Source organism: Pteropus alecto, unplaced genomic scaffold, assembly GCF_000325575.1.
Source record: "Pteropus alecto unplaced genomic scaffold, ASM32557v1 scaffold72, whole genome shotgun sequence".
In the NCBI taxonomy this organism is placed as follows: domain Eukaryota; kingdom Metazoa; phylum Chordata; class Mammalia; order Chiroptera; family Pteropodidae; genus Pteropus; species Pteropus alecto.
In genome coordinates this window covers 10,090,854-10,115,096 of record NW_006436811.1, presented here as the reverse complement: position 1 = coordinate 10,115,096, position 24,243 = coordinate 10,090,854, and the positions used below count along the sequence as shown (strand labels likewise).

The window sequence follows — 24,243 nt, the reverse complement described above, 5'->3', positions numbered from 1 at the left end:
TTCTGCTATTTAAAGATTTTTAGTTACTTAACCTCCTTAAGTCTCAGTTTCTTCATCTATAAATGAAGGTAATAATAATACTTACCTTATAAGTAATATTTACTTTATAAGTTGGGGGAATGTAAAAGACAATGCATCTTTAAAATATGTAAATATTTTTCTCAAGGCTTGGTACCCGCATCTATATCAGAACCTCCTCCATTTAAATGTCTTCTGATAAATAAAGTGGACGGGAGTTGTAAAACTTTTAATGACTCTGAACAGGAAGATCTGCAAGGATTTGGTGTGTGTCTGGATCCTGTGTATGATGTCATTTGGAGGTAAGCGTCTCTGTTTATTAAATAGAGTAGTAAGTAAATTTTGATCAAGTTATGTGGTACTTATAAAATTTATGTATGGAAAGACTTTTCACATATGAGAACTCCCCTGTTTAATATAACTACACTTCTTTTGTAGTGATTCACAAGGACCCTTACAGTACAGTGTTGTGGTTAAGAGCAAGTGTTCTGAGCCAGACTGCCTAGGTTTATCCCAGCTCCAGAGTCTGCTTTCTGCATTCCCTTGGAGAAGTTACTCTGACTCTGTGTGCCCTACTTTTCTCATTTATATACTAGATTGTTATGAGGATTGGAGAGCTTAGAGCAGAGGCACACACTAGGCGCTATGGAAGTGTTTGTTGCTGCCATTGTAAGTGGCAGTTTTACTTTCAAGAGTTTTATTATTAATTAATTTTATTCTGTCAGTAAGTCTATCTATATTATAAAGAATTCATTCTGTTTCTTGTTGCCATAAATATCTAATTATTACCAGCTCTGAGGAGGAAATCGTGCCAAAGACAATACAGAATAAATAAGATAAATGAGCTTACCCTTCAGGAATGTACATAAAAAAATTCCTGTATTGGTTGAAAAATGTGCAATGTTATTAAACTCTAGAAATTATAAAAGTGTAGAGATACAGGTACATAAGAGACCCAAGAAATTATATTTGTTTAAATTTTGTTATGGTGCTTTATATACAAAATGAGTAAAGCAAAGAGCCTTCTCAGCATTTCTAGCTTTGAATGACAGGAGGTATATCCTGTCATTACCAGAGGGGCTCATCAGAGGACTTACCTGTTTTTTTCCCTTCTTGGTAGGCAGAGATTCAGATAAGCTGAAAGGTTGAAGTGATAGGGGTGAGGAGAGAGAAAAGATTTTCTCTATCTTCCTTCTTCTGCGCAAGACTGCTTTCATTTGTCAGCCAGCCAAGTCTTTAGACTGGCTGTTTTCTATCAGTTCTGAGACCTGCATTATATTGCTTCCCAAGTTGTTGACCAGCTTACTCTCTTATTTGGGCATTTTGTTAGGAATCCTAGAGGCCATAATCGAGTTGAATTTTGCTTTTAGATCTCCCTAGCAGCATTAAACAGTATAGATTAGACAACAGGAGGCTAGAGGTGGGTCATCTTGTAGTAATTCTTATGAAGACATGAGGTACTAAGAACCAAATTAGAGTGGTCATAGTGGGATAGAGTAGAGGGGGTGGAAGGGATAGAGGGGTGAATGGTGTAAGGATAGAATTGTCCTCACTTACTTACTGATTAGAAGTCAGTATAGAAGAGACGTCATTGCCAAAGAGTAAGCTCTGGTCGGGACCTTTGTTTAAATTGATGTTTTACTTTCTGTAATCTTTATGTATATATATATATATATATTTTTTAAACGAAGTAAATTTGCAATAACAACAATAATTGACAGTGTGGAATTTGTTTCTTGATACATTCATTAAATTAGAAATGCATTCTCTAAATTAGAGATAACAGTAGGAGACTAAGATTCTATTGACTAGAGCCATTTTCCTGGGGTCCTAACAGAATTCAGAAGTGTGGTATTCAGTTAGTTGAACCTTGTCTTCTTCACATGTGGTAACATTGGGACAGATGACTCAAATGCCTTGCCAGGCCCTGATAATTTACCAACTTGTTCCAAAACAGAGATTAAAAGATGAAGGACAATCTTTTCCTGTGTTTCAGTAAAACAGCTGGAAGGTATTATCCTTTAATCAGGATCAGAGTTTTATTTCATTGTCCTGACTTCTAGCTGTTTTGTGTCCTTTGTGTTTTTCAGTAGGATACTTGGATTTTACAGCAATCATAGACATTGCCAATTCAGTATTAGCTTATTTTGACTTTCCTTCCGGCCTGAGTCTGCTTCCTTTTCAATTCTTAACAGCTAACTTCTGAATAATTAGAAACTTACATCTAGAAAGAGCAGATAAATGTTAAGAATAGCAATTTTTTTCCTACTTCAAAATTTGCACAAACAACACATGAATATGGTTTGTTTTTGTTTTTGTTTTTGTTTTAAGCAAAGCAATAATATATATAGGAAAAATTGTGTGGTCCTGTTCAAATCTTTTTCTTCCCCAATATCAGATTCCACTAATCTTCTCTATGGGTCACAAGTATCAAGTTTGGCTTATATTGTTTGACCTTTTAAAAAACATGTAATTCTGTTTTTATATAAATAAGAATATATTTATTTTAAAAGTTAGATTTTTTTAAATCTAAACAACAATTTGTAAATCTTTCCTGGTCAGTACTTAAGGAACTGTTTTCATATTAAACCTATATAGAATTCTTTAGTCTGGATATACTAAAATATACTTAACTGTTTCCCTATTGATGAACATTTTAGATTACGTTTTTAATGTTTTGGTATTAACTTTGATGCTGCAGTGAACACATACATGTATATACACACAGTTTTGTACCCACATGAGCATATTTCTGTAAGATAGCTTTCAAGAAGTAGAAATGCTGAGTCAAAAGGTAGACTCATAAAATTTTATATATATTGCCAAATTGCCCTTCAGTACTCTCTCACCAGTTGCATATGAGAATTCATATTTCTCCATACTATAAGCATCAGTAAATAGTACTGTTATTTGAAAAATGTTTGCAATTTAAATTTTATTACTCAGTAAATATCTAAATATATACAGTATGGTAAGTAAAGAATGATACAAAGTGAATAAGATTGACAGTGCCCCTGCGCATATGGAAGTCGGTTTTTTAGTGGAGTTGTAGACTACATGAAAGTGAATAAATAATATACTTTGTAGGTCTTGCTCAGCACTGTTAAGGAAAAAGAGGGTACTATGATCGAGAATAACGTCTGTGGCCTATTTTCCATACAGTAGAGACACTACAAGTTGAGACCTTAAAGTATATAAAAGAACCAAGCATTTGAAGAGCTGGGAAAAGTTTTCCAAGCAAGAAGAGCTCAGCAGGCCCAGATTCCCTGATGTGAGCAAGAACTTGGCAGTGTTTTAGGAATTTGAAGAAAGTCATTGTGGTCAAAGCATAGTGAGGAGCATGAAATAAAATTGGAGGGGTAGACAGGGTCAGGATACATAGCATTTTGTAGGGCAGATTAAGGAATTTAAAGACTTCAAAAATATGAAGGCTTTGCAGGATTTGAGTTGGAAGGTAACATTAAGAGACTATACTTATTGTGTGGAAAATGGATTGAAAGAAGGCAAGAGTAAATATAGGAGGTTATTGCAGCAGTGCAAGAGAGAGGTCGTGGCTTGAAACTAGGGCTGGGGAAGATGGAGAGAAGCAGTTTGCAGCCTATATTTTGGAGTAGAACGAACAGGACTTACTTGTGTTGGGGGTTAAGGAAAGGAAGCAGTTAAGGGGGGTTCCCAAGCTGGGCCAGGAAAGGCAGGGAGAACATGCTTGTCAAGACTTCTGTTTCTAATGTTAACTTTGGAATCTAAGTGAAGATATTAAGTAGGCAATTAGATAAGTGAATCAAGTTCAAAGGACTCATTTGGACTAGGGATATCAATTGAGAATTTTTATTGCAGAGCTGTATTTATAGCTATGGTATTGAATGAGATCACCTAGGCAGAGAATTTAGGGTGAAGAGAGAGTTCTGAACCAAGCCCTGAGCCCTTCTAAAATGTAGAAGTTAGGTGGGAGAAGAAGAACTACTTAGGAGACTAGACAGAACAGCCAACGAACTATGAGAAAAAGCCAGGAGGATGTGCTGATATAGACGTGAGGAGGGATTGGGTTGAGAAAAGAAGGTATGTTCAGTGGTGTTGAACACTGTCAAGGGCTTGACTGAATAGAAGACAAAAAATTCCATTAGAGTTGGCTACTTAGAAGTCATTTGAACTTTGAGAAGAATGTTTAAACTATATTGGTATGGTTTAAAGAGTTGAAGTAAACACTTTGAAAAACCCTATGTTTGTTTTTAGTTTATATTTTAGTTCATATTTAAGTTTGTTTGTTTATATTTTATACATTGCTTGTCACTCAACCAAAATGTCACTAATGTAATTCTGCCCCAGTCCCTCACTTCCACCTCAAAGAAAACCAGCATAAAAATAAAAATCATAACCTCCATGATGTGACCCTTGAGCAGTTTAGCAGTCAACACTATAGACACAGGATTTTGCTGAGGGCAAATGCTGATATCAGCACTGCAATTTGGAAAACAAGCATTATGTCAGCTGCAACGGGAAGGAGATGGAAACTGATCCTGAAACTCAGATTAAGCTTCTGCCCTTGGAAGGATGCTAAAATGGGATCAGATAGGTAACACCCCTTTGTCTGCAGCAGAAGGCAAGTACAAATAATCTTTCGAGAAAAGTCCCATAGGTTTTTAACAAGATTAAATCAAATAAGCTCAAAGTCTAAGATTGCTAAACATATAAGGAATATCACTGTTAGTGAAATTCAACAAAAGAATAAGCAACAAAATCAATTCCAGATCTTTGAATTTCAGACACAGTATGTTAACTATGTACGAAACGTTTAAATAAAAGATTCAATCTCAAAATTAAGCAAGCATCTCAAAGTGAGGCATATTTGGAAAACAACCAAGCAGAGTTCTCATAAGTGAAGAATAATTTTTTAAACAAATGCATAGATAGATGAGATTTGAACAGGTGAAAGACATGTAAGGAAATTACCCAGAATACTACAGAAAGACAAAAATATAAAAGAATATGTAAAAGAGATTTGAAGAATGTAATGAGAAAGTCTAATAGACATCCAAAAAAGGAAATATTAGAGATTAGAGAAAAAAGAAGACAAGCAATATCTGAAGAGATAATGCCTAAGAATTTCCCAGGACCTAAAAGAATTTTAAATCCACATAGATTAGAAACTACATGTTTTCATTATCTATGATCAAGAGACATGTAGTGAAATTATAGAACATTAAAGACAAAGAGAAAAATCTTTAAAGCAACCAGAGGAAAACAATGATCACCTACACAAGAACAAGAGTTAGATTAATAGAACTTCTCAAATTCAATAATGCAATAATATTAATGCTAATTATAGCAGCTACTTTCATAGAATTTATTCTGCCAAGTATTAAGTGTTTTTAAAAAATAATTTAAAATTCTTAAATTGTGGTAAAAACATAACATGAAATTTGCCATCTTAACATTTTTAAGCATACAGTTTAGTAATGTAAAATATATTCAGTTGTTGTACAATGTATCTCAAGAACATTTTCATCTTGCAAAACTGAAACTTTATACCTGAAGAACAGTTTCCCATTTCTCCCTCCCTCCAGCCCTTGGCAATCATCATTCTACTTTCTCTTTTTATGAATTTGACTACTGGAGATATATAGCTCATATAAGTAAAATCATACAGTATTTGTCTTTTTGTAACTGACTTATTTCACTTAAAGTATAATGTCCTCAAGGTTCATCCACATTGTAGCCTGTGACAGGATTTCCTTCCTTTTTAAGGTTGAATAATATTCCACTGTATGTTTACCACATTTGGTTTAACCATTCACCCATTCATGGATGTTTGAGTTGCTTCCACCTCTTGGCTATTGAGAATAATGCTGCTATCAACATGGGTGTGCAAATTTGTCTTCAAGATCCTGCTTTCCAGTTCTTTTGAGTATATACACAGAAGTGGGATTGCTGGATTTAAGTGCTTTTATATTTAGTAAATTTGGATTATCAAACTCTATTGATTGAGAAGACCATTATTTCTAAACTAATCTGAAATGCCAGATACATCTTAACATGAATCAAATTTTCAATTGGATCATTGTTTTCTATGTAGATATACTGGCTGTGAAAATGAGAACTTATCCTTCCTTCCTGTATAATCTTATACCTGTTGTGCTTTAGGAGCTTTATATAAAATCATCAACAGCAGCATTTTCTGTAATGGAAAATTGAGTGATTTTCTTTTTTCTTTTTTTTTTTTTTTTTGCTATCAATAATAGAATAGACAAATAGTTGTAATAAATCCACATGAGCTAATATTCTACAAATTAGAATAAATTAATTTATAGCCAAATGCCACAGTTTAAATACATTTTAAGAATTTTCTATTGTTTGAAGAAAACAAGCCATAGAAGAATGCATAAAGTATGCATCCTATTTGTATATAGTTAAGAACATGAAGCTTAAGTAATATACTATTTTGATGCAAATGTGAAAAGTCATAGATAAAGCAAGAGAATGATAACTTAAAAATTCAAGGTAATTGTGACTTTTGAAAGGAAAAGGAAAGGAATTGAGTAGGGAGGGAGACAGCGGGTACTTAAAAGATAATGTTCTCTCTATTAGTGTACATTGTGCCTTTATTTTTCATACCTTATTTTGAAAATATTTTGTTCTTATTCTTTTGTATGTACTTAATATTGTTAAGCACAGCTTTTCCAAAAAGAATTAATAAAATAAAAGAAGTAAAGAAGTACAAACGGCTTTTTGAGACTCTCGTTATGAAAGACATAAAGAATGAGATTATGACAGGATGGCATTGTGGGTTCCTTATAGTTTTTATTGATGCTTACTGTTTGTCACTGTAACGCTGAATGTCTGCATACATTCTTAGTGCTTCCTTTCTAAGAACAGCATTCTGTGTCTCTTGCCCACTTTGGTGTTGGATTGTCTTGTACTGGCTTGCAAGAGCTCTTATAGATTGTGGATATTGTTATTTTTCCTCATATGTATGTTTCACATATTTTATTTTGACCTATCCTTTGTCTTTAAACTTTTTAAATGGAATTTTTGTTGTACACAGGCTTCATACCTATGTGTAAACATCAGATTATTAAGCATACTGATGCTGTGTTATTCATGATCTCTTGTGATCTATATTACTATTTTGTTTAAATTATTTTACTTATAAGTAACATAGGTTATTCATATGTTTAGTTCAGATATGGAAAATAATGAGCTACATTTTGTCCTATTTAAGCTGGCTGTGTTATTCTCTTAGTATCATCAATTATAGCTTAGAAAATTTTTTTAATGAAACTGTGTATTGAGGTGATGTAATTATCCTCTTTCTTGAAAGGTTTCGACCAAATACTAGAGAACTGTGGTGTTACAATGCAGTGGTTGCTGATGCCAGACTTCCTTCTGCAACAGACATGCAGTCCAGATGCAGTATTCTAAGTCCCGAACTTGCATTACCGACGGGATCAAGGGCTCTCACCACCCGATCTCATGCAGCTTTGCACATCCTAGGTAGCGCTGCTATTTGATAATCATACAGTTATAGCTAATTTTCATCAGTGTGTGCTGAATATTTTTTAAGAGTATTTAAATTTGTATATTATTCTGTCATGTTTGTTAAACAATAGTCTGCTAGTTGCAAAATAAGTTAAATCCTCTAAGAGATTTATCCTACAGAAAATAATACATCAGACTTTTACCAACATCATGAAAGATTCATAAATGCCCAAATATGAAGCAGCCTTGAATATAATTTTCCTAATAGGTTGCTCTTTAGAGATAATGTTTTTGCTTAACTTGACTATATGAACTTTAGAGATGTAGAATATTCAAATGTGTAATTATAACATTTAATTTGTATACTTTATTTTAAAATAAATGCTATAAAATATTATATGAATTTTATACATACTTCTTCTAGCTCTTTTTACATAACACAGTTTTCCACAACATATCAACTTCACTTCTATTTAATTTGAGATATACATTTTTTCACTATATATATTCTGTTGCTGGAAATTTATACCAATTCACATAACTACTTATTTTATTGCCTTTAAAATAAACCTTAAAAAGATTCAGTTATGTTTATGTAGAATTTCCAATAGTGAAATCATTCTTAAGCATACTTACTAGAGCATAACTATAATTATTTCTTTTCTCACAAATTTCGTCTGGTAACCATTAGAAACATCCAAAACTAGCGTCAATTTAAGGTTATCTCAGGCTATTGTGTCTTTCTCAAGTAGTACTTTAAGAATCAAACTAAAGTAATTCAGAGAGTTCATTAAAGGAAGACCCTTGTAAGGACTCAAAGATTAAATGATTCCAACTTTTCAGGGATACAGTTTTGTGAAAAATATTGTCATATAGTATATGATAATTACCCAGAGTTCTATTTGATAGTATTTGTCTATGAAATGTTTAAAGTGCAGAATACATTTGTTGAGCACATTCCCCCTACGACATCTCATATCATCAGTATTATGAGAAATTTTAATTTCAAGGAGTTTAAGTTCTTGGTTTTTTTCAGGTTGTCTTGATACCTTGGCAACTATGCAAGATTTGAAAATGGGTGTTGCAAGTACAGAGGAAGAGACTCAAGCCGTAATGAAGGTTTATTCCAAAGAAGATTATAGTGTAGTGAACAGGTTTGAAAGTATGTATACTTACATTTAGGAAATATTATCTTCTAACGGAAATATATATGAATATTCTAAAACAGATTATCATTTGGGTTTTTTTTTTAGGTCATGGAGGGGGCTGGGGTTACTCTGCTCATTCAGTAGAAGCTATACGTTTTAGTGCTGACACTGATATTTTACTTGGTGGTCTTGGACTGTTTGGAGGTAGAGGAGAATATACTGCTAAAATTAAGGTAAGCGCTTCATCAATATTATTGCCCATTTTGTTTGAAAATGTTGGTTTCGACTTTGTTTATTACTTTGTACCATGCTTCCTTTTAAAAAAGGACTTGAGGGATGTGGTTCCATAGTGTAGCGGTTAGCATGTCTGCTTTACACACAGAAAGTCCTGGGTTCGCACCCCAGTGGAGCCACGGTCCATGGTCTACGGCCATGCCACCCTGAGCAAGCCCAACGTCTGATCTTGGAAGCTAAGCAGGGTCTGGCCTGGTTAGTACTTGGATGGGAGACCACCTAGGAAGACCAGGTGCTATAGGCATAAATAATAATAATATACTTTTTTTAAAAAAAAAAGAACTTGAGGAAACATTGCTAAAATCTAATACAGTAATTTTGTCATTAACTTATTAAAAATCAAAAGTTAAGTAAGAAAGGAGCAAATAAATGGAAAATGATTTTTCAATAATTTTAGACTGAATTCAGCAGTCACTCTCAGTCCTTTGTGTTGAACTGGTGGTCTAGAAACAGCAGTACCTTTTCATGTGTCTACTTTCTTGTAGCCTAAAAATGACAGGAGGCACAGCTGTTTCGCTGCAGGGACATTTTGATGTAGGTTTCAAAGATTTTAGCATTTTTAATGCCAAATACTTTGTAAACAAGATATGATCACCCTACGGGTGGGGACCAGGGCTGAAGCGAGAGGTAGAGTGAGTGTACAGGATGGTTCCAAACTCAAAACGATCAGGCATCATAAGTTCACCATGCTGGTTCATCTCAGAAAGGAGGCCGACAATCACTCTAAGCAAAGAGTATGTTCATTCTTTGAAAATTTGCTAACAGCTTGAATATTCTACTTCTTGAATTATCTGATTTTGCTCTTAAAGTAAAAGAGAAAACTATAGTTTTTGCCTTAATTTCGATAGGCTTCATAAAAAAATTCTCAATTAAACGCTATCTGTTCAGGAAGTATTTTCTCAGTTCTCTCAGTAATATCTAAAAATTATATTAATATGATAAAACTCACTTATAATGATGATTTTTGAGGACACTACCCAAAGAGTTCTGACCAGACTGACAAATGTCAAAAAACAGTTCTTTGTTTCTGGTTATATTTAGCATACATGTGCTAAAAAACTCAGGTAATATAAAAACGAAGAAAGTAAAAATTGAAAGTTCCTGGAGTTATATAAAAAATAGGGATGGAATAATAATTAAGAATACCTGTAACATATATGTCGATAATAAGAAAAACAAGTTTTAGTTTTGGCTCGCTTCAAAGCACCTGCTTTGAAATGGTTATTTTAGGATGTCTCGATTCAAAATTAAGATAGAGAAGCAAACTCATTGAGAAGATATATTTTGTTCCTGGCCCTGAGAAGGTTTGTGTTGTTTTTTTTTTTTTTTTTTAAATAATATTGAACATCATAATGGACCTTATCTTTAGTAGATATAGAATTATTCCATATATGTTGTTTTTATATTGGCCTTATTTTTCTTTTTCAAGTCCCAAATCATGCTTTACTCTTCTCATTCACTGGAAGTGACCTTACCTTTGTCTTTAGTTATTCAATAGGCATCTTTATTTTTCTTTCTTCACTTCGTTAAGGTATACATTTTTTTCTAGTAGTAAGCCTCTTCTTTATTTTTTTGTTTTGTTTTCATATCTCTGGTTGTTTCCTCTCTTTCCTTTGTAGATTTGTCTTCTTTGCCCTGGCCACTCAATGTTAGAGTTCTTCTAGGGCCAACTCTAGACCTCTTTTTCACTGTTTTCTCCTATGTATTCTCTTCTAAGTCCAGAGTTTCAGTAGCCATCAACATTCCATGATGCCCAAATTTATATCTCCAGCTAAGACTTTTTCTTTGACCCATTTCTGTGTAAATGTTTTAAAGGCACAGCAGTTGTCAGTCTTTATATCACAACTAAAGTCATACTCGTCCCCCGGGACCTGGCTGTCTTCCACTGATCCCTCTCTTGAATAGTAATACCCACCATATGATTGTTACCTAAGCCGGAAACCTAGCTGTCTTTCTTGGTAGCTCCTCCTTCATCTCCTTCTTCCCCCTAAAGGGACTCTTCCATCACTACCCTAGGCAAAGCTACTTGCTTGGACTAACCATCTAGCTGATCTCCCTTGCATATTCTTAGCTTTCTATACTTTTGTCTGCATTCTCTTTCTTCCCATTCCTTTTTGAACCCACTCTAATGAGGTTTTCGCCCCAGTCACTCAGCTGAAACTTCTCTTGTAAAAGACACCAATGACTTCTTTATTGCTAAAACCAGTGGTCAAGTCTCAGCCCTCGTCTTTCTTAACACTCAATGGGATTTAATCCAATCAAGCTCTTCCTTGAAATACATCTTTGCTTGGCTCCCAAGATACCATACTTCATTTTACGCCTGTCTCACTGACTGCTCTTCTTAGTCTCCTGCTGGTTATTGTTCATCATCTTCCTGACCTCTAAATGTTAGAGTGCCAGAACTCAGTCTTGGACATCTTTTTAAAGTGTACTTACCCCCATAGTGATCCAGCCTTATGACTTTAAGTATTTTTTTCTCTGGTAACTCTTAAACTTATAGACCTCCGAAGTCATATATACAATTAGCTACTTTGCATCTCCACTTGGAAAGCTAATAGGCGTTTCAGATATAACACATTCAAAACTAGGTTTCTGTCCATCTCTCTAAACCTGCTGTTCTCCTGTTTCTCCCCATCTCAGTTAACTGACTCAGTATAGTTAACTTCATTCTTCCAGTCTCTCATGCCCCAAATCTTGGAGTCATCCCTGATTTCTCTTTTTTTCATATCCCACAGCAGCAGATATTGTTGGCTGTACTTTGAAAACAAATCCAGGATCTGACTACTTCTAAAAACCGCCCCTGGTACCAAGTTGGTCCCAGCTTGTGTCCTGTTTCTGTCTTTGCTTCCTTCAATCTGTTCTCAGCAGAGTAATTTTCCTAAATATGCACCAGAAGATGCCACTCCTCTGTTCAGATTCCTATAGTGTCTTCCTGTATTAGAATAAAATCCGAAGCCTTTATGCGAACTTACAGAACACTGTCAGAACTGATTGCAGTCACTGTTCTCACCTCGTGTTGTGCCAGTTGCTGCATAGGAACCCAGCCATACGCCGGCTTTTGTTCCTTAAATGTGCCAGGGGTGTAGTCACACCTCAGGACCTTCACATTTGCTGTTTGTTCCCTCTCACTATTGCTCTTCACTTCAGTCCCTGTGTGGTCCACACTTACTGTGTGGTTCGTTTTCAGGTCTTGACTCCCTGGTGAGTCTATTTAAAACTGTAAATCCTCTCCCTTATCACAAACTTACTCTCAGTAGTTTGTGTTTTTGTTTGCTTGCTTGCATCATTCACCCCTGTATGCCCAGTTCTTAGAACTGTGCCTGGTACACAGTATGTATTCAAGAATATATGTAGAATGTAAGTAAGGGAGCCAGATTAAGGGCAAATCACTAAGGACTTTTATATCATGCTGCAAAAAAAAAGGAAATGAAAAACTACTGAATAGTTTTAGATTCAGAAAGCATTCTGATCAGATATTCGTTTTAAAACATTAAAAGCAAAAAATCCTCAGCTTTGTAAAATTTGGGTTAGAGCAAGGAGAGAATGGAGATAAGACAAATTAGTTGTTATTGAACTATTCCAGCTAGTAGCAGTGAATGTGGGTGCATTGACAAGCTTTGGTTCCAGCAATAGGATAATAGTGATGGTAGAGAGATATGGATAAAAGGGTTTTTCCAGGTCTTTTATCTGAATGACTAGGTGAATGATAGTGCCTAATATTAATCAGAACAGGGCAGGCAGGACGAGAGAGAAATGAGTCACTTTAGAGCTAGTGGGATTGAGCTGCTGGGGGAATCCAGTGACTGGAGAATAAGATCTGAGCTGGAGATCAATTTTGGATCATTAGCATAGAGCTAAAAATTGAGACAAGAAGCACAGTAATTGTCCAGTAAATTTTGTAGTTCACCCGCTAATCCTACAGAGAAGGGATTTTTAAAAAATATTTATTAGTTCGTTTTTTTTAAAAAAAAGACTGTTTCCTCATAATTTTTCTTTGTTTTCACTTAATTTCATAACATTTTCCTATTTAACATCTTCTCTTTTTTCCTTTACCCAGACTGTGTGGTCCTTTACTTTTACAACCATTTTTTTTCACACTCTTCATCTCTTCCAATGCCATATTATTATGAACTTTTTTTTTCTTTTTTTTTTTTTTACCTATTTTTAAAGATCTTTATCCTCTGTTATTCCTCTCTCTCTATAGCTAGCATTTTTCTAGCCTTTTTTGCTGGGTGTTTTCCAAGTGTTCCGCAGTAATATTTCATTTAATTCTCACAATTACTATGAAATAGGCACATCTTTTTTATAGATGAGGAGACTGGGCCCTAGGATCTCACAACTAGTAAGTGTTGAAGCAAGATTCTACCTCACTTAGGTAAATGCTTTGGTCGAAGCCTCTCACCTCCCTCAGGTGTTTACATTTGGCACAGAACCTCTTGGAGCACTTGATATAAATAGATGAATATGTAAAGAAGGAAAACTGAGATTAATATAGACCATTAGACATTGTATATGTTTCTCAATTTAAATATACATGTTAATATATTTTACTTAATAATATTAAAAAAGCAGGTGCTCTGATTTTTTTACATTCTCTAGTGTCAGCATTTATCAGACACCCACTAAATTATAAACATAATATTCAGCAGATTTACATGACTGAACAGTTGGGCACAATATGTTTTTCTCCTTTCCCCAGCTGTTTGAGTTGGGTCCTGATGGAGGAGATCATGAAACTGATGGAGACCTTCTTGCAGAGACTGATGTGTTGGCTTATGACTGTGCTGCTAGGTAAAGATTTCTTTATTATTCAGTGTAATCCCTACATTCTTAATGTGAAAATTTTATTATAAATCAATAAATATAACTTTAAAAAGAAGTTTTAAATAATCTACTGTGATCAGACACTTGAGAAACTAAATTATATATTAGATAATGTGTTACTTTTAACAGTGCTGCATTAAAACTATCTTTCATATTTGTATTTCACAAGATAAAATGGCTATTTCTACATTGAAGATATGATGGAAATATATTTTGCACACTTTTATTTTCATATAGCAGTTAGAAAACACCTAATATGTTAGTGTTCTAGTGGTGTGATACAGTCACTTCCTTCCTGTAGCATTGTGTACGCATTGTCAGATAGTCATGGTGGGCCACAATTCAGATCACCTGTATACTCTTAATGCCATGCCTTTTGCATATACTTGATTATTGCACACCTGGGGAGGTGGCCGGTTCTACTGAACCTCTTAGGTTACCAGAATCAGGATGTTTATTTATGAAGTTCATTAATTAAGAAGTGACTTAGATTTTATCAGTACTCTCCATGTAATCCTAAGAATTATCTCACACTGTGTTGTGACAAGCTAGTGATTTGAATCAAGGAATATTATAATGAGAAAAATAAATTGAGCTTAATAATATAGTATACTGTACTTTCAAATGAGAACTATATTAAGAAAACTTGTGTAATATTCATTAGTTAAAATTTATATTTTCTGGAAATGGTAGTAAGGCATTGAGTTTGCTTTTCACAGACAAATTCTTTTGAGAACAAAATAGTAAACCTAAAAAAATCTTTGACTGTTTCTTCACTTTAGCCATTATCCAGTATCAGGAGATACTTTTTTAGTAATTTTTTATGTTATAGACAGACAAAGATTAGAGAAGTTTCAGGAAAGTTAAATGATTGATTTATTTTTAGCAAAGCCTTAAGATGTCATTGTCGTTCAGCATTTATTTCTGAGCATATGATAATGAGTCAAAAATATAATGCATAGAGAATCTAGACTGTCTTCATTTGACTACTAACAGAGCCCAGAATCCGAAAGCTAGCATTAAGGGACTTCCATAATCTTTCACAGCATCTTTTTTAACTTTTCACCTGGTACTCTTATAGATCTGTTTAATGCTTTAATCTGACACCTTGCCATTTTCAGATCCTACTTTGTACTTCCATAACTCTGCAGATCCATTCATGACATTCTTCTCTTTCCTCTTTATTCTTCTATGCCAGTTACAATCAATACACATTCTTTCTACTCTGTTACTTAGAACTTTGTAACTTGTGTATGTCTTTATCAGATGCATTATTTATATACATTTCTTTTCTCTCTTCCTAATTTAGTGAACTTTTGTCATGTAGTCATTGTGTGACAGATGCAATTCCAAACACTTTATCTGAATTAACTCAATCCTCAGAAGGACCCTAAGAGCTAGACATTATTTCTATCCCTATTTTCAGATGAAGGAACTGAGTTACAGAGAGGATGCATTAACTTGCCCAAAGTCAGGAAGCCAGCAAGTCACAAGTCCAGGCCTTGAATCAGCCATCTGACTCCAGGGCCGTTTTCTTAACATGCTGCCTCTCAAACACTTTATTTGAATAAATGAACTTGAAAACTATACTTGAAAATTTCATTTTCCAACAAAACTGGCATGTTTTTTTTAACAGCAATTTAAAAATTTTGGGTCTTTTTTTAATATGAAAGTTTTATAGCATTTAAGCAAGTTTTATAATTCAGGAGGGAAGAGGATGAAATGTCATGCCGTCACCATAACACAAGTAACTATTATTTGTGTTCTTGTGTTGGCTTTTTCAGTTAGAGGGTTTTTAACGTCGTTTGACTAGAATCTTATAATACATTGAATTTCATGTTTTATTTACAAAGGATTTTTAAAAATAAATGTATGTAACAGGAAAGTACAAAGGCATTGTCTTTGACTCACTAAATTTACTTTCAGAGAAAAATATGCAATGATGTTTGATGAGCCAGTTCTCCTGCAAGCTGGATGGTGGTATGTAGCATGGGCTCGAGTGTCAGGACCCAGCAGTGACTGTGGATCTCATGGACAAGCTTCTATTACCACAGATGATGGGTAAGCAAAATATTTAAGTGTTACTAAAACAACTCTCAATTTGTTAGTGGAATGTTGTTTAGAAAGTTCAGAGGTCTTTCAGTAAGACAAAAATTTTAGTAAAGCTAGAACATAATATGATTGCTAAAAATTAAATTAATATAATCTCATACCAAATTAAAGTCTAGACAGAACAGGGAGATAGTCGGACTGCAGTTCTTTGCCCTTTATCAGGTGGTATTTGTATGTATTTTGGGTATTACATTGTTTAAAAGCTTATTATGACAAGGATAGTGAGGAGTCTAGAAACCATAAAAAAAAAATATGTACTTGCTATAAAATTTGACAGTGCTTATGAAAACAGTTTTTAAATTGCAAAGCTTCAGCAGTACAAAATGGTATAGTTTTACTAAAATGTTGGGGAAATTTACTGTTTAAATTTCATGTATAGAGTGCTTTTTAGTTTATGAAACACTTTCATATATATTATCTCATTCGATGCCCTCAACAACTTCATGAAGCAGTTATTAGCCCCATTTTACACTCAGAGGAATAGAGAGACAAAAGGTGAAATGGTTTTGCTTCAAATCCCTTAGTTACTATGTGGCCAAACAAAATCTGGTCCTAAAGCCTCTTGACTCTAATACCAACCTTCTTTATACTCGCTACTCTGATTCACGTGTTTGAAAGGAGCATCATTTATAAAAGAAATTCAATTTATTTTTTATTATTCTTGAGCATAAACTGTTTGAAATGGGTAAAGTTATATAATAGTATATTTCAAATAGTTTTGTTCAACTCATAACAGAGCTGACCAATAAAAGAACAAATTTATGAAGTGAACATCGCTGAATGTTCAAGTAGAATGCTTAGAAAAGTTGTCTGTTGTGTGTACCTTTTCAACTTGCCGTAAGACTGCGTGCTGCAACTGCGGAGACTGCTTCAGTCCTGGGCTGTATGGTTCCCGCATGCAGTTCATTTAACCCTTGGGATATCATAGCGTTTTGAAGCTGACGCTCATACAGTATCTAGCTGAGCAGATTTTAAACTGTTTGTAAGTTGAAATATTTTGTTAAAAGCTTACTGCTCTGGTTAAAGTAGAGCTGGAGGGGCTAAGGTGGAGGCAGGACAGCTACTCACCTAGTAGTTCCTGATTAGGTTCAGTTCCTTCATTTTACTGATTACCCTATTCAGAGTTAGAACTAAAATCAGAACAATATCTTTTTACTTGATTTTTTTTCCTTAAAGAATTAATCTGTCATTAACATAAGATTTGAAAACATGATTGTTAAATTACTTATTTCCTTCAATAAATCCTGAACTATGTAGATTTTGGTATCATTGTTATTTTTTCTCTTCTTAGGGTTGTTTTCCAATTTAAGAGTTCAAAGAAATCAAATAATGGTACAGATGTTAACGCTGGTCAGATACCTCAATTATTATACAGGTATTTAGCATATTTATAGTTAATAAGGTTTATTCTTTTGCTGTAATGAACTAGGGTCACTATAAAACATGGTATAAAAAGGAGAAATTATTTGAAGCATTCAGCAGATTCTAATATACTAGTAGAAATATAGCTACATTTGACAAAAACATTTAATGTTTTGTACACTTTTAAACATTTTTTACATCATGACTCAGATTATCTGTATTATGACAATAACAATATTTCAATGATGTACATTTTTAACTTGTCTTGTTTTTTTAACCAATTTCAGAATATTGTAAACTAATAAAATTTTTCTTAGAGAAATGAAATTGGGGTGTTAGATGGAGACTTTGGATGTAGACACGATTGATTTGCTGCAGTCTTATGTTTCTTGTTCATCTTACCTTATGATGGAATGAATTAGAAAATCCCTTACTGCTGAAAAATTTCCACCTTTAATTGAAATATCAAATAATAGCTTGCTTTGTGTGATAATATTCTATTTTTATCATTTAAGAATTTCAATTACTTTATGGTAGTTGAGATATATGGAAGCATATGCCTGTGTGTGTGTCCATCTACTTCTAGGGGATTAGTGCAATAATTTTTAGAATAAAGTATGCAAATTGATATAAACCCTCACTAAAAGATGTCGTTTTTACTTTACTAGTTTTTTAAGTAACTTACTAATAACATAGTAAAGATCCAAGGAACTATCCCTAGAATAGTGATTCTGTGTTCCTTGTATCTTCCTTTCTAGAAATCACTTTGAGAATCGGGATAGTGTAAACCCCACTTTCCCAAGAAGGGACTTTTGTTTTCATGCTCCGTTATAGTTAGTGTTTGTGATATGTAGCACTGTGAACATAACAAGTTGCTTGGACTACTCCTGGATACACTTGTTGAATAACTTATAAATAGTAGAATTTAATAGTACCATTACTAGAGAACATAAGTTATATCTGTTGTCTAGTAAGAGAAGAAATTCTCTACTACCCAGTCTTACAAAGCTGTGATTTAAAAGATGAAATGAATGCTCATGTGCTTAAAAATCTGGCTTAGCATTGGAAAATGTTTCTAAAAACCCCCATATTGGCATTTTACCTAACAAAAATATTTAAAAGTATAACTTAATTATTTTGCTATTGCAAAAATATATATTTTGGAAAGAAAAATGTCATTGGACTTTCCAACATAAATTTACGTATGTCTGCTACCTTCAGACTTCCAACCAGCGATGGCAGTGCTTCAAAAGGCAAACAGCAAACCAGCGAACCTGTGCACATTTTAAAGAGATCTTTTGCAAGAACTGTCTCAGTGGTAAGCCATTTTTTAAAATTTCAGCTTTTCTATTCAGTGCTCAGTTTCATTTTGATGTTTAGCATTTTGCCACTCTTCCAAAAGTTTATCTCAGCATAGCTTTATGAACTCAGATTTGTTTTTGTATTAGTGTTGACATCCCAGGACAAAGAATATGCACTTTAAATAATGGGAAGATAGAAATCGTAATTGATTTTAACATGTCGCTATTTCTGAAATAACTATAGATTTTCTAATAAATCATGTATTACTACATATGCTGTAGGAGTTAAAAAGTGAAGGAAAAGTTAAGGATGATTTTGACCGAAAAGTCTTACTTTAATGCTTGAGGTAATAGAAGAGTTGCATATCTAACGAGGGAGTTTATTGAACTACTTGGCCATCACTGTTTTACATTTAAAGATACAGGTGCTATTGGGCTTACTTGTGTAGAATGGAAAGTCAGCATGATGTCATTGAAATATCTGCTATATATACTTTCTGGTATGTCTGCTCAGAAAGTCTTATTCTTTCATTTATTTGTTGAGGATTCTTATGCAGCTTATCTAAATAAACTACATCATTGCATTCTTACGAATTTTTAATGAGATAAGGGACATTAAAATTTTTTTATTTGTAAGGCAGTATATGAATGCGATTTATTTATTTATTTATTTTTATTTTAATTAGTTTCAAGTATATAGTACATTGGTTAGACATCTATATAGTTAGTAAAATGATCCTCCCAATTGCTCCCTCCCTCCCCTGACCCTCCACCTAGTCAATATATTAATACTAACTGCATTCTCTATACCGTACTCCCCCATCTCCGTGACCATCAATCGGCTACCAATTTGTATTTCTTTAACCCTTCGTCCCATTCTCCCGGCCCCAAACTCTCCACTCTTTCGTTCGTCACCAAATTGTCCATTATATTTGTGAGTCTGTTTTTGATTAGTTTGTTCTTTTTATTCCTTAGATTCCACATATAAATGAAATCATGTAGTGTTTATTTTTCTCTCTCTGACTCACAGCAATATCTTTTTCAATCCTCTTCCTTTTAGTCTGTGTGTGTCTTTTAATTTGAAGTGAGTCTCTCGTAGGCAGCATATGTAAAGGTCTTGTTTTCTTATCCTTTCAGCCACTCTATCTTTTGGTTGAAACACTTAATTCTTTTCCTCCTGGGTCTTCATCCCGTCGAATGTTTTTTGCCAAGCCCTTCTGTCCTGCATAGTTTCTTTTGAGAAATCAGCAGCCAGTCTTATGGGTGTTCCCTTGTAGGTAATTATTTGTTTTTCTCTTGCTACTTTTAATATTCTTTCTTTGTATTTAACCTTTGGCATTTTAATTATGATGTGTCTTGGTATGGGCCTCTTTGGATCCTGGTTTTTGGAATACTCTGAGCTTCCTGGGTTTTATGTCCATTTCCTTCACCAGGTTAGGGAAGTTTTCTATCATTATTTCTTCAAACAGCAGTTCAGCATCTTGATTTTCTTCAGACAAATATTTGGAGCCTTAATAGTGTCCCATATCCTCCTTAAATCATCTTTATAGTCTTAGCATCTTTTTTCTTGCCATTCTGTTTGAGTGTCCTGATTGACTTTCCTGTCCTCTAGATAAAGCGGGTGATCCTCTTCTTTATTCACTTTGTTTATTCCATTTAATATACTTCTCATCTCAGATAATGTGTTCTCCATTTCAGACTGGTTCCCTCTTATAATCTCCATCTCCATTCTTATCTCTTTGTGGGAGTTCTCTACATTTCCCAAATGTTTCGAACTCTGCATCTGTTAGATTACTTGACTCCATTATATCTGGATCTCTGTTCTGTTCTGTCATATGGTTTCTGCTTCTTTGTCTTCCCATTTTGGCTGCCTTTCTGTGTCTGTTAATATGTATTAAGCAAAGCTCCTGTCTCCAGGTCTTATTAGTGTGGATTTGTGAAGTAGGTGTCCAGTGGCACAGTCCTGTGAGGGGTTCTGCAGGCCATATTTAGCCCAAGCCTCTACCCCTCTGGGGTCATCTGTCAAGATTCAGCAAGCAATCCACAGATGCTGTGCTTATAGTTGCCTCAAAAGGCCACACCAGAAACCAAGGCCAGCTGTCTCCAGTGTGAGTCTAGGCGCTGCTCAGCAAGGTGCACCTGACTCACTGCGGATACACCTGGATGTGGCTTGGGTGGGGCCTGAGTTGGGAAGGCGGGGTTTCAGGGAATCCTCTGGGCAGAGCAGCTTCTGTTATCCAGTTTGATGACATCACAGCTATGAGGCCCTGTGTCCACTGCATTGGTAGCGAGGAGGGCTCAACAGGGAACAATGGATGCCACCCACACTTCTGTACCGAGCGAGTCTCACCTTGGCCCTCACTCCGACAATATCTCCCTGTAAGGCAGTGGTGCTCAGAGCTAGCAGATCCGTCACCACGAAAATCTGCTCGCGGACACGGCCCCTTTAAGAGGCGTCTGCTGCTGTCGCAGCCTCCGTCTCACTCAGCCACTCGGGACCGGGCAGCCTGGCATCCTCGCCTCGTCCTACCTTCTGCTGTTGCAGGGTGCTTTCTTGGATTTCTCCGTAGTTGTATGGCTCGTTCATCTAGATCCCAGGAGATTTTCCTTGCTGCTTGCTCCTTGTTTCCGTCACAACTTTGATTTGGCCACCAGAGGGATGAACAGAGTCTCTATCATCTATGCCATTTTTTTCTCCCTTCGAATGCGATTTATTAATGTAACTGGTAGTCTGTCATGTTGGTAAAATGCAAAGGGAATTTTTTTTTCTTTTTTATCTTATTTGTTAAACAAATCTTATTCATTTTTTTAAACCACAAAATTAATACACGTCCCTGGTGGGACTAGAGTAGAGTAGGAAAAAAAAACTATACTAAAAGTACATGAAAGTTCTTTTCCCATCACCCTGTTATCACTATATATAACTACTATTTACATTTTGACGTATATACTTCCAGACTATTTTTTATACATACACATATTTACTAGTCTATATATAGTACGCTATCCAACCTTCTCGTTTTTGTTTGATCACACTTAAAGTTTTGATCTTCCTTTTTGAAAATTTCATAGTATACACCGTGGACATTTGGTTCTATTTCAATTTCTTTTCTAATGTTTGTATTGTATCCCATAGAATACAGTAAGTCCCCATTTAATGTTGTTTATAGGTTCTGTGCCTTTAAGCAAAACAACATATAACAAAACCACTTTTACCATAGGCTAATTGATATAAACAAGAGTTAAGCTCCTATACATCTCATTAATGGTAAAAGGAAACACTGGAATGAGTGGAATGAGTTGTACTCTGCTTTATTTGACTCTTTTCCTATTAAAGGACTGTTTGTTTTTAATGTTTTATATCCGTACATATGTGTCTCTGATTACTTATGTACTTATGGGAATATTTCTACTAAAGTATGCTCATTTAAAATTTGATATATTATCTCAAATTGGCCTTCCAAAAGAGCTATGGCAGTTTATAGAGAGTGTGTTTTGAATAATAGACTACAAGAATTTTGGTTTCCTGGCATCTTGGATCCTTTTAGTATTAAGATCAGTTTGGTATCTATTGATACAAATAAGTATCTTTGACTGTGTTGTGTCTTTTCAGTCATCTCTTTTTTTTTCTGTGCTTAGTAATTCTTTTATTTATATCTAAGTGGTTTTGTGGTCATTAGGTCATTTTAATCTTTATATAAGAAATTTATTTAATCATTCTTTTAAAAGTTAAGGTATAAACTCTTATTCTTGGTATTACTACACCAGAGGACTGGAATTTGATAGGGATGAGGGAATAAGTGATTTGCTTTGACATTCATCTCGTAGCTATCTGTCAACATGTAAGCATGAAAAAACCTGTAGACCAACTAGAACTACAACGGATGCTCATCCTCTTACATTAATATTTTAGAATTTTTAAAAATCCAGATAAGAATTTTTTAGTATCTTTCTAGTCAATTTTTCTGTTCTGTTAACTTATCAAGCATTAGCTACAGTTTATATTCTAAAATTTAATATGTAGATATAAAATAAGTTCTGTGATATTATTGCTGGTATCTAATACTAAAATATGATATTCAAAAGTTATTCAAGTCTTTAAAATACTTTTGGTTTATCTACACAGCGACAATGTAGAGTTTAATTTTCCTTTTAGGTAGACATGTATTTATGTGTTTTTCATTTTTTTTTTCTTCTATGACAAACTAGATAAATTTGTAGCAGGGAAACTTAAAAATATTTTTTAAATAAATATTGAAAGCTGTTTTTTATAGAAGCCTAACTACGTTACCATTTTTGTCAAATTTCAAAGGTGCTCCTAATGGTAATTTAATGAACGAACTAATAAAATGCCTGTTATTTGGGCTTTTAAAACTCAATAAAAAACTTCAAGATCAAGTTTTGAAGTTGAATGTCATCTTTTCATTTGATTCAACCTGTGGTATCACCTGAACTAATTACTATCTGTTTCTTCATATTCTGAATTAGGAATGTTTTGAGTCTTTGTTGAGTATTCTTCACTGGAGCTGGACCACCTTAGTCTTAGGAGTCGAAGAACTTAGAGGATTAAAAGGGTTCCAGTTCACAGCCACGCTTCTGGATTTGGAGAGACTGCGCTTTGTAGGCACCTGCTGTCTGAGGTTATTGCGTGTCTATACCTGTGAAATTTACCCAGTGTCAGGTATGATGCGTTATTTAAATTGATTTTTGGGAGACAATGTGTGAGAATTAAAAAGATTTACATAGGAATAACCAAGAGTTTAAGATTCCAGCTTCCTTTAACCTGCTCCTTAATCGAGCAGATTAAAACTTGCTGTGATGCTTATATATTGACTTATGAAGAATAAAATATATTATATGTCATTCAGATAAAAAAAAAACTCATATTAGGCTAAAATGAAATACTCTAACAAAGTGTTATTTTAAACAGATTCTGTCAAATAGAAATATTTTGAACAACTGATTTAGACTTACATGTTGAAACCAGTGTTTTGTTTCTTTTTCTATTTAGATTTTAAAAAAGAAATAATTTTGCACCATACATAATCTCTAAGTTATTTCCTTTCTAGGTTATGAGTACTTGTGATTCTTAGCTGTATAGGAAATTACTTGAATGATATTGAATGTTTTCATGCATATTTATTATTCTATTTAATTAGCAATCTGCTTTGTGTCTTTCAAAGCTGCAGGAAAAGCAGTTGTAGAAGAAACTAGCAGATTAGCAGAATGTATTGGAAAAACTAGAACTTTGTTAAGAAAAATTTTATCAGAAGGAGTGGATCACTGCATGGTGAAGTTGGATAATGATCCTCAAGGATATCTCAGTCAACCCCTGAGTCTCCTAGAAGCTGTCCTTCAGGAGTGCCATAATACCTTTACTGCCTGTTTTCATTCTTTCTACCCAACCCCCGCATTACAGTGGGCTTGCCTTTGTGATCTGTTGAATTGTTTGGATCAGGTAATTTTAAGTTTGTAAAATGTTAGTTGAAAATATTATATATTACTCAATACTCTTCAAGAAAATAAGTTAGAGTTGCCTTAATCTTTCTAACTTTTATGAAAGGTAATTTTTTTGAATAAACTGCAGTGTGATGACATAATTTTGTCACAGTGAAATATTATACTAGCATAATAACATTAACATTAGTGAAATGTTATAGTAGCATAGAATTACTTAGTAAGTTATTTATTATTTGAGGAAAATAGTT

The 24,243-nt window shown here is 34.2% G+C and overlaps 1 protein-coding gene and 1 pseudogene across 1 annotated transcript in view; both read left to right on the top strand.

Moving 5' to 3' along the window:
- MYCBP2 (MYC binding protein 2, E3 ubiquitin protein ligase) overlaps positions 1–24,243 on the top strand; it is a 236,802-nt gene that overhangs the window by 97,134 nt on the left and 115,425 nt on the right. Inside the window, 10 exon segments of the mRNA XM_015590881.2 lie at positions 167–320; positions 7,337–7,509; positions 8,531–8,656; positions 8,748–8,875; positions 13,636–13,727; positions 15,687–15,821; positions 17,164–17,247; positions 18,456–18,552; positions 23,024–23,216; positions 23,719–23,993. Coding sequence (XP_015446367.1) covers positions 167–320; positions 7,337–7,509; positions 8,531–8,656; positions 8,748–8,875; positions 13,636–13,727; positions 15,687–15,821; positions 17,164–17,247; positions 18,456–18,552; positions 23,024–23,216; positions 23,719–23,993 — 1,457 coding nt within the window.
- LOC112481486 lies at positions 9,065–9,180 on the top strand (annotated as a pseudogene).